Genomic DNA, 11,747 nt, shown 5'->3' on the forward strand with positions numbered 1-11,747 from the left:
CTGAACCTTGGTTTATTTCGCTAAATGGGAAAAACACATGTAAACATGTTTGTGTAGATGCGTGAAGTGGCCCCATCTGAGTACTCTGCCTACACAAAGCACCGACAATGACTCTTATGACGCTTTCATCTCATCTGTTACACAAATTCAACGAAAAAAACGACATCCTTTTGACAGAATGGTACTTCAAAATGTTTTTTTCAAATACAGGAAAAAAAAAATCAACACCTCTACAGTCTAATGCAATCCAATACAACAGCACTGCATTAAATGCTACTTGCTCAGGTTGAGACTGTGCCAGATAAGTGTTAATTGCCATTCTGGAGGATGTACCTGATTATGATGTGGTACTAGATTGTATTAAACTGAATATTTTCTCCATTTTTGTCAACAAAAACATGAACTCAAAAAGAATCTGTTGCAATCGGATGGATGAAGTAGTCCTAAATGGACCTGGCTGTATTGTTAACAGTATATAAATCAAGTAGCCATAAGAGCCTAAAATGAAAATTGGCACTTAGGGTCTGCATCTTATTAGCAATGCCAATGACACTTTTTATTGGCAGTACCTTGCATCCTGCTCTCATGTCTTTGGGAACCTGCTATAGTTAGCATTGATGTATTTCACACTTTTTTAAAAGAATTTCTGCCAAGCATGGTCAGGTTTCAGTAAATGCAGCACATAATTTGAGCAAGGCTGTCAACTTCAATTCTCTCTGTAGGAATAAAAACCCTGCCTAAAGGCTCCATAATGATACAAGCGAAGCAAACAATGTTACTGCGGTTATTAATTGCCCACATGGGTACCACGGGAAATGTCACCAAGTCACATCACAGCCTGACCTATCCCTGCACTCCCACACACAAGACAGTAAAAGCAATTTTCATTTTCCTACCTCACCGACCTGCTGCTCCGCCACCACATTCCTTCCCGCAGCCTCCGCTCCTCTGATGCCAACCTCATGTCTCCACCGCTCGGGGTAAGGTAACTAATGTTTTTAGTGTGTATAATGTTTAGGAGGGGAGGATGGACACCACTGGCTATGGTCAGTGGCACAGGAATGAGTGGGGGGACATCCGGCTTTGGTTGACGTATAAGCTAGTGAACTTTTTCACATCGACTTCCTTTCAATCTCAGCCTAGCCGACCGTTTTTGTGCATCTAAAATATGGTAAGAAATGCATTCCCTCTTCTCATCAGGGTACTTACAGATCAAAATGGTAGCAGCTTTTTTTAGCGCAGTGGGCTGCCAATGAGTGACTAAAAATGTTTGACTCAAGGGAGCATCCTGGCTCCTGTTGATACAGACCCTTATGTGTTTCACTCTGAGAATAACCTATCAACCAAGGACACTGTAGGCTTAGCCGATGGCTCATTCACTTTGTTAGCTAGCTAGCCTAGCCTGGTACCTCCGTAACGTACAGTAAGCCAGCAAAGACAGCAGTTGGGACGTGCAGTTAGGCAAACAAACACACACAATTCATAATCAGATTTTATTGGATGTCAGATCACTTTGATTTCATTTGAATTACACAACGGTTGATTTTGATTGGATTTAAAAGGTCCAACATGTTAGAGAAGGCTTAGACATCATCACTATGACTGTAATACCCATGGCTACCACTTTATTACCATAACACCTGAAAGAAGGGGGACAAAAAGTCTCATGTGGCTGTGGTCTGTGGGACGGGTGAGCTCAGGACAGACTAGGAGACATAGCAGGGTTGGTTGTCTAAACATTTTCACACTTTTGAATTTCCCCCCTCTCTCCCTTTTACCCCCCTCTCCCTCCCTCTCTTTTCTAAACAATGAGGCCTAGATGAACTCAGAGCAGCAGAGTGGACGGAGAGAGGAGGGAGAAGGGAGGGACACAGGGGAGGAGGGAGGGGGGGATGTACTGGCACCCTTTTTAATTCCACCAAAAGCTGTTTCAACAAAAGGGCCCCCACTTGGGAGCCGCCACAAAACGGCAGCCAGCCAGGGCGGCTGAAAATAGGGTCGTGAGCAAAAGAATGACAGCGAAAGAGAGTGCGGAAGAATAAGACTGAGCAAGAAAGAAAAGGGGTGAATAAAAGAATGGGGGAAAATGAGAAATGGAGCCGGGCATGAAAGGCTGGCTGGAAGTTTTCTTTACTCTGCATGGTGGTAAAAGTCAAACCAGGGAGGGTGGCCACATTGACAGTGTTTGTATGTTTGAGATAGAGTGCTCAGGCGTGAATTTAAGAGCGATCTGCAAAGCCATTCATGACACAGTGAAAGCTGAATGGACCCTGAAAGCTGAAAGTTAAAAAAAAAACCTTCCTCTGACCATCCTTGGATCAGCTTCATTGTGATTCATGGCCCCGTTCCTGTTGCTACTCTCAGTAATCCCTCTTCCCACTGACACCTGTTTGCTAAAGAATCACTAAGGAATGCCAAGGTGTTATCCATGATACGGTTTATTCCTAGAAATGTGATCTGGAATTTGCTTAGTAACCCATTTCTTTAGGAGTGGAATGAAAAGAAAAAAAACGCTGACCAAGTGCAGACACATGCTTGCTGGCTCTTGGCAGACAGAGTGATGAATTAAAACCTGCTTCCTGGACACTCAGCAAGCCGGACTGATGGAGCTTATTACAGCAACCCGGAGTCCAACCTCTTCCCCCTAATTAAAGCTAGCTTCTTTAAAAAAAAAAAAAAAAAAAGGTCCACACAAAGAAATACACACACCGCACATGGTTGCACAACAAAGGGATGTGAAATTGTCTCATCCACAAAAGCAGTATCCATGACAACCAGTTCAAAATCTCTGAAACTGCCCTACCAACCCAACCTCTACCTCTGGCCGCAAGGGCTGAAGTGGAGATTTTAGAAATAAGAGCATTAAGAATCTATTTTGATTGTAAAGAAACAAGCAAACAGCATTATGCAAGACCCTGCAATATAAAAGTTAGCAGTCCATCGCTCATCGGCCCTCAAAGAATTGTGGGAAGTCATTAACATTTTATTCCATGATCAATAAAAAAAACCCCACGGGCGAAAATAAAAAAAAAAAGACAAACTTAAATTTAATGCAGGCAAACAAATCACAGTGCACAATGTGATGCAACAACATGAGCGAGTTGGTCAATTAATCGGAGAAAAGGCTGTAATTAAGAGGAAAAGCTATTCTCTCAGCAGCAGCAGGGCTTGATAGCGGGCTTTTCTGGGTGAGAGTCACCAAAAATCGCCGCTCTCGAGAGAGAGAGACACACGACAACCCAAACAATGAAAAACAGATTGGCTCCGACACTAGCAGTAGCCAAGCATTACTATGCAGTTTGTGTTGGTGTGAGTCATTAATAAGCTCTCAATAAGCATCAGCGGGCCTGCTCTCGAGGGGATGATTATCACCCCATGTCTCACCAGGAAGAGTCATTGACATTTGAGTCTGGGGCCAAAGCGCCTTTAACTGCCGTTCAGAACCCAAAACAGCTTATTTTTGGTTCACACAGCAGCTTGGTGTTTTTTTGTTGTTTTTTTTTTAATGTGGTGGCTCTTGGATTAAGAGGCGAAATCATTATTTCATGATGCCATTGAATAAACATCATTATATTCAGCATGGATGACTTGGACCCTTGCTTTTTCATATTTTATTGCATTTTTTGTTGTGATTATAGTACTGTGTTTCCAAGATATTTTGTGTCTTCAAGAGGGGTCATATCATGTTTTTTGGTGATTTTCTGTCATTTCATTACTGTTATAATGTCAGATGTCTATGTTAAACATAGTCAAAGTTCCAAAACATATGTAAAAACCCTACATGAAAGACAAAAGCCAGGACTTCAGCCTGTTCTGCTTCTATTTTCCCATTTAACTGACATCAGATCGTATGTGCATGCCCACGTATGGCTGCAGTCTTTGATGCAAAGGTTAACTTCATGGGTTATTTATGTTGTTCGCTTATATATTCCGGATTGGATTTCCGCTCAAACCTGTATAGATGTACTTGAGGAGTTGACATTTTGAGCAAAGAATGAGAAAAAGAAATCCTACTACTATATCATCAGGAGGAGAGTCTTAAAGAGACAGGAGCTAAAACAACCTGTTTCACACAGAGGGTCTGCATAAAGGACCGGTATATGATAAATAAGAGTTTTCAAACTGTAAATCATGCAAAGATATACCAGTAAAGCCCCAGAAATATGCATATGTCCCCTCTAAAACACTCAAACCTTTCAGGAAAGTGCAATTTAAAAGCAGTTTGCAAAAGTTTCTTATAAACAAGCCTTCAAAAAAAGACACTATATACACTAAAACATATCATTAAGCCCCTACAAATAGATTCTTGCAAGCATCCAGCTGCTTCACACTGTCATTGACATTTCAATTCAATGATGATACCTATGATCAACTCTCAAGGCAACAATGACAACCACTCCTCCTGCAACCCTCTCCACACACACACACACACACATACACACAAAGATCACTTCTCCAGAGACACACTCCTTGACATTTAGTCTATCTGCCATCAGCCACAATGGGGGCTGGAACATCTGTGCCACAGACTGGTTTTTAAAGGTGGCGGAGGCTCCAAATCATTTCCAACCTCGGGGTTCAGGTAGACTGTGTGGGGGTTGAAATAGGATTTATGCAAAATGAAAAAAATCCGTTAGTTAAACTGAGAAAATGACTGGCATTTTTATTTAAACTGCCCTTTGCTTTTGAAATAATGGTCGATTTTCAGCCTCTAGGCTTGTTCCAATAATTAATCAACTAAAACATTCTGCACAGAGAAAAATTAAAATAATTGTGCTCCAGCCCAAAGGCCAAAAAGCACACAACTGGCTTTACCGGGCAGCTCACGGATGAATGTGTTGAATTCTATGCTAGTTTAAAAGTTATTTATGCTTCATAATTACAACAGTAAAACTGATATTTTAAATTAAGCAGATACTACACCAGTGTATATTTTATTAATATAAAATGTGCCTGCTTCCCCCCTCATGGAAGGCTAAAGCAGTTAGTTATTTGGGGTTTAAAAAGATACTAACTCAGGTTAATTATTGCTTCCAAGGCTTCTTCATCATCACAGCCTTCTCAAGTGGTTTCCTAAATGGGAAGAAACCAAACACTAATCTATACCAGAGCCACTGCACTGGCTACCCAAATATGCAAACAACAAAACAGCAATATGGCGTAATGCAAGGGCAGAAAATGAGTCATTAATAAAAGCTCTCGATAATCAGGCTGCGCTGCTCTCAGGATGATAATCATTGGCCACCTGCTCTCCAAGTGATAAGCTAATCAGCCCTTCGTCTCCACCAAGCCGTCAAGAGGAGCTCATCATCACTGACATTTCAGCACAGGGTCGGGCCTCGGATGCACCAGTCCGAAACTGATATCAGATATCGGTCCGATACCGACTCAAATAGCTGGATTGGGTATAATTGGCTTTAATTCAATTCTATGTTTACGTCTACGTGTGCGTACTACGTCATAAGAAGGAGGGAGCTAACAACAAAGTGTCCGCTGTTTGCAGGTATTTCACGCTTGCTACGCAAATGAGTTCACGGCTACTTGCAATATCTGCAAAGCTAATGTGTCAAGGGTTGGCGGCGGCACTGCAAAATATAACACAACCAACTTAATTACGTTTAAAAAGAATTTGGATTCCTGTTTCTTTTGGATGTTTTGTTTTTACAAAGTTGCTTGTGTGTACTAATTGTGTGAATCTGCACTAGTTTGTGACTTAATTGTGGTTTGATATTTACATTTTGTTCTCATTTGCTGCAGCTGTATCGTTTTTATACTGGAATTTTAATTTCCTGACCAATTTGTAGCTGCATTTAAAAAGGTTCACCCTTGAATTGTAATTCCTGTTAATTATGAATATCTTTTACCAAATCGCTGGTTGCTTCTTATTTTAATCACAAATAACATTTCAGGAAATTTATATCTATGTATTTATTTGTTCCGTTTTGTTTTACAAAGTTAGAGAAGTAATGTTTAAGTCAAGCCTGATGTTGCCTTACACATAAAAGAATGATCCTCTTCCTCTTCCACACAGTGAGGCATACAGCTTATTAATTAAACGCTGGTATCGGATTAATACTCGGTATCGGCCGATGCCCAAAGCCCAGGTATCAGTATCAGTATCAAGACTAAAATAGTGGAGTCGGTGCATCTCTAGAGACGAGCACTGGGAGGGGGGAGGACACTTGAAGTGACTTATTATCATAGCTGCACATTGATATTAGCTTGGTTGTTTATACATCATGGTTAAAGTTTCACCACTGCAGTTGACTCTTTTGTTCATGAACACTCATTTATTAAAAAAAAAAAAAAATCAGAGCTCATCAATCTTCTCACACACACACACACAACCCCGCCTTCAACCGTTCCCTGAAAAGTGTTATACATGCCAGGACGATCTTGTATGATCAAGCACATTTTACCTTTCGGTGCCAGGAAATCACCGTTTAAGTAGCTGAAATGTGACTGTGGAAGGTTTTTCCTCTGACAAGACAGTTGTGTTGCTGCGTGTTCAAATTAATTCATAACCTGTGGGGATACTGTCATGACAATCTGACAGCTTTTCAACAATACAGGCCTAATGTAGCAGAGTCTCAGCTGAGTATCTGTCATCCTCACGCCAACCTGTGCTATATGCCTTACAGCGCCGGGGTCTCCAGCACCGTGCTCTTCATTTCTGTGTTATTACACTGGAGTTTTCCTGTTCTCTTGGCTTACATTGCTCGGTTAATTCATGGACATAAAGAATGTCATTACAAAGCGAATTCCAATCAAGATTAAATCTTCCCCTCGCCTTGTACAGTCAGTAAAAATAACAGTTCACATTGTCGCCTACTGTATTATGCAACAGATGCTACGGCAAAATGCAACGGAGGGCTCTGCGGCTCATGGCCTTGAAATAACTTGCCCTCCCATTTGCTTTGATCTCTCAGGCATGTCTCCAAGGCGTGTCAACACACAAGACGACGACATATCTCCCGGCTCCATAATGACCCATCTTCTTATTCCTTGGTGACAATTTTGGGGACAGCTCTGACAGATGATACTAGTTACACTCAGGTGAAAACAACAGGCTGACAGATTCATGCTGACAGAGCAGGCTCATAGATTTTTATGCCGATCACTGTTGCCTGACTGCTCGCTGTTATGAATTTTGTAGTTGGTCCCAGTTGAAAGGGGGGGGGGGGGGAATTCAGAAAATTGTTTCTGTTGGGAGTTGAAGCACGTCTGCGTTACTCAGCAGTGCATTTTAGTGATGTTATCATAGCTTGTGGTTATGATTATCTCCCTATCTATCACTCTAATGTTCTTATTAAGGACGTAAAGTGTTGCTATGGTAATCACTAGCAAGTTTATTTATATCTTTTCGTTTGTCATCTCTGTAATATTTCCTCAATATCGCCCTTAAGAGTCTGCGTCACTTAATCATGAGTTCACAGTAACCTTATCTATGGCATTTATGGTCATTTACTGCACAATGGTGCTTATCTGTCACCATTTAAACTTTATGATGTATTACAATCCCCACCTAAACTACTAGGCTAGACTGCTGCAACAGGGTTTTGGGTACATTTTGCATTCTGTGTTGCTCAAAAAAAAGCAAGTAACTGACATAAACGTAGGTGCTTTCATCTCCTAAGCTATTACCATATATATTCATACGGAGTCTTGCATTTTAATTGCATCATTTGACAGCAACTTTACCTTAAAGCTCGACTGGAATATCATCAGGACGATAACATCAGCCAATATTGGCTTATCACAGATCTATCTGTGTCTGCGTATACTGGCAGATATGCAAATAGAAATGGTTATAAGTTGTTTTTGAACCTTCTTTTGCTTAATTCAAGTTTTAAATGTTTGTTTAATTCTTATCTACAATGCGTAAATGTCAACAAGTCATCTAAAATGTTAATGTTACCAAAAAAAGGAGGGGGAGTGGTATGATGTTGGCCCAATATCATTTTTGATTCTAAAATTCAGATATCAGTCTTGCTCTGTAACCTTGATCATTTATGGTATTTGTGTGTATGTATGTATATATATATATATATGTATGTATGTATATGTATGTGTGTGTGTGTGTGTATGTGTGTGTGTGTGTGTGTGTGTGTGTGTATGTGTGTGTGTATTGAAAGAACAGATGTTAAATTGTCTCCTCCAGTAGGGATTTATTATTCCCTACTGAGTATAAGTACTGCCATATTTCCCTGCATTTTATTATAGGATTACTGTGCATATTCATCAAGGGCTTTTGATAAGGGCCACCTGAAGAGTAGGGGTCGAGCAATTCACAATTTCCTGCCGACAACGTGTTTCCACTTTAAAATCAAGGATATGGTCTTAACTGTCAAGATATACAGACAATAAGCGACGTACGACAGTTTCCCCATCACCACCCTGTTGCACTGGAGAATGAGGAGCAATTTCTGCCATTATACTGATGGTTAGTAATCAGACCTGCGGTTGTGATTGCGCCCCCCCCATTTCCCTACGTTACACTTTTCCAACAGGTAAACACAGATTACAGGTCAACTGTGTTGGAAGGGTTTGTAGAGGCTCAGAGAGGATTAGGTTCCCTGCGCAGTCACCTGCCGTCTGAAGCTGCGAGGAATTAGGACAAAAACCACAAACCAGGAGAGCCACACCTTGCGTGTCATGGCGTACTGAAACTCCAAACACAGTTCTGGAAGAGTGCTTCGATAATAAACTTTTACAACAGGTCTGACTGTCCACCGACCACCAGCCAGAGAGAGAGGAGGGGACGTGACACAGTGAAACAAGCAGCGCTCCCAGGACGCCAGCGACGCGGCTTGGAAGTGTCCCCCGATCAGGGCGCGCGAGGGGCGGTAAACTGAACAAGCTTCAGAGGTTATCAAACACAGCTCGAGTCGTTTAGTCTTACCTTGAGCCGCGAGGAGGATCGCTGCCGCCACCAGCCAAGTGTTTCTCACCGGAGAGACCGGGCAGCGCGCTGCGTAATCTCTCGCCATTCTTCTAAACAGGAGAGAAAGGTGGACGTAAATATCCACAACAGCGCTATGTGGGGTAACCGGGCTCCAAATTATTCCTTCTCCCGATCAGCCGAGAAACTTCCGAGTTCAGTTCACGCGAGCCGGGTTGAAACGAGCCAAGTTGCGGCTTTTCTTTCCCCCTTCTGTGTCTGCGTGTTTGTCCCTCTCTTCAGTCTGGACAGTTTCTCTCAGTCCTCCTCTGAACGTGTTAATGACTGGAAGAGTCAAACCCCTCCCAGTGTGGGCCGGCCGCAGTGCGCACAGGTAGCCCGCAGCTGGCTTCTGTGTGTGTGATGGTGCGTGTTGGTCAAGACGAGCGGAGCTACAGGGAAACAAAGTGTGGACGGAGAGTGTGTGTGTGTGTGAGAGGGAGAGAGAGAGAGAGAGAGTCGGCGGAGCTCCGTGTGTCTGATGCGAGGAGCTGAGTGGGGAATATCAGTGATGTCAGCAGAGCGTCACCAAGAGGACTTGAGCCGTAATACTGAGCCCTCTCAGCTACAGCTATACAGTCCGAGTGTGGCACAGTTCAACATGCGAAGTACTGTAGAAACACACCTGCATACCTGCGCTGAAGTCTCAGGGTGTGTTCAGTTGACACCTGCCGCTCGTGTCGTGTATATTCATGTGTGTGTGCGTGTGGGTAAGGGTGTGATCGGATGAGTAAAGCACAAAACTGGACAGACAGGAGAAGGACCACATGCCAATCAGAGTCTATAACCTTTAGTCTACACTACAGCTACATCATTGGATTCATTGGAAATTGTTGGAATCAGAAGAAGAAAAGCTAAAGTAATGTCTTAAAATGACTTTTTTTTTTTGACTGACCAGCAGACAAAAAAAACTTCTTGATGTTATTGATAAAAATCAGAAACATGCTGTGGCAGCAAATGGTTTCTCCACTGAACAGAAACTATTCATCATTTATCAAAATAATAAATTGATTTCTAGCAAACGACTAAGCGATGAATCAAGTGACTATGTCAGCACTCTTCTTATTTGAAATAACAACAAAAGTGCAAGACGTGGAAACCTGTTATTACAGATTCTCTGTGTGCATGTGTGTGCGCGTGTGTGTGCCTGTGTGTGTGTGTGTGTGTGTGTGTGTGTGTTTGGGGAGGGTGGGGGGGTTAATCACACACGTCACATGCAATGTCTCAATGGAGCTTTACAGGCACATAACATAACCGTTCCCTAGCCTAGCCTAAGCTCTCTCTCTAAGAAAACAAAGAAAAAGCTCCTTGAAAAGACATTTAACACATTAGGGGAAGAAATTAAAAAAAAAAAACCTTGGGAGAGGCAATTCAAAGAGTTCTGCACTTGCAAAGAGACAATTAGCCTACTAAAAATGAATATGTTTTACAGTTAGTAAGAATTCAAAAGGCAAGTATAATTCAGCAGTGAGGTTATTATAAGAGCAAGAAATCTAATAAAAGAAGTCCAATAAATAACTCCAAGAATAAGCATGAGATGGCAAATGTTTAGAAGAACTTAATCCCTACTGTTAAATTAGATAATCTATAATCCTATTGTACACTTCAAAAGGATACTGTGCATATATTTCAAGAGAAGTAGGAGTCCCTGTAGGAGTGTTGTTGAGACAGAGAGATAAAGTCTAATCAAAGTCATCATAAACACAAATGAATAGTTTATCTGTTATTTTACAGAAGTTCTTTCTTGGAAATTCATAGTATTGTTCACAGTACGTTATGTAAAATACATGAATATGGTATTAAGTTGACGAGACACGCCTGCTTCAGACCCCCTAAATGATAAATAAGCGGTGCAATCTGTGTATTTTCTGTAAGATTTTAAAATATCTTTTCACCCACAGTACTGACTTAAAAATCGTTTTCATTCTCAGGTCCATGTGATGATGTATTTCATCTATTACACCAAAAAACAAAAGTACAAGAGAGAAAAAAAGTACACAAGAAATTGCACACATAAATTGAGGTTTGCAGCATACAAGAAAAAGCCTTTAGGGACCGGGGGGGGGGGGGGGGGGGGCAATGGAAAGGGGTTTAAAGTTTCTCAGATGGATGCTGTCATTTACTTTGTTCCACAGAAACAGTGATGCTGAGAGGTTGTTTTTTTTTAAAAAAAAAAAAAAGGCAGAGAAATTTCAAACATGGATAAGTTGGAGGGAAATAAACAGACCCCCGTCTCCTATCCCGCACAGAGGACGTTCTTCGGTCTGTTTAGGACGATAAGAGAGCATCTTTGAAGTTGACTGCGGCGGAAGTCGAACGGAGGAAGATTGACTAAGAAAACACTTAATTTTTTTCACACCGACACGTTGTAAAGCCAAGGCTCAATTAATGGTGTGACTGAGCCATCGTTTCGGGACTGTAACCGTAATTAACAGTGTGGGAGATATTGACCCTCAGTCTACAGTAATATGTCAATAATTATGTTATTGTCCTGCAGCTACCTAACATGAACCACCATCTCAAATATTATTTATCCTCAAATTAAATGAGATGTGCGCAGGAGGTGGGATATCTAATTGGTAGTTTGCTTTGGATTAGACTTTATTAAAGGGTACATTTACAAAAATTACAAAAAACAACTTACCTTTGTTTGTGTCGAAGCAGCCATCATATCATTCTGGTTTGTGTATTTTTTAAATGTCCATGTGATCTACTTTTATGTTGGCCGGACAAAATGCAATCTAAAAGCTCAAATTTGTTAACATAATGATCCGACCCGTAGGACTCGTGATGATGAGACGTCTCC

The 11,747-nt window shown here is 41.5% G+C and overlaps 1 protein-coding gene across 3 annotated transcripts in view; it reads right to left on the bottom strand.

Moving 5' to 3' along the window:
* Positions 1-9,910, bottom strand: part of pvrl2l (PVR cell adhesion molecule related 2 like) — a 297,229-nt gene extending 287,319 nt beyond the window's left edge. Inside the window, exon 1 of one of the 3 annotated variants that reach the window (XM_044334965.1) lies at positions 8,903-9,898. In XM_044334965.1, coding sequence (XP_044190900.1) covers positions 8,903-8,990 — 88 coding nt within the window. In that variant the 5' untranslated portion in view covers positions 8,991-9,898. Of the gene's footprint in view, positions 1-8,902 lie in introns of all 3 variants that reach the window. The other 2 variants (XM_044334964.1, XM_044334963.1) reach the window with 2 other exon arrangements.
* Between the last annotated feature and the right edge of the window lie 1,837 nt (positions 9,911-11,747).

The sequence above is a fragment of the Thunnus albacares genome, chromosome 19, assembly GCF_914725855.1.
Source record: "Thunnus albacares chromosome 19, fThuAlb1.1, whole genome shotgun sequence".
Taxonomy (NCBI): domain Eukaryota; kingdom Metazoa; phylum Chordata; class Actinopteri; order Scombriformes; family Scombridae; genus Thunnus; species Thunnus albacares.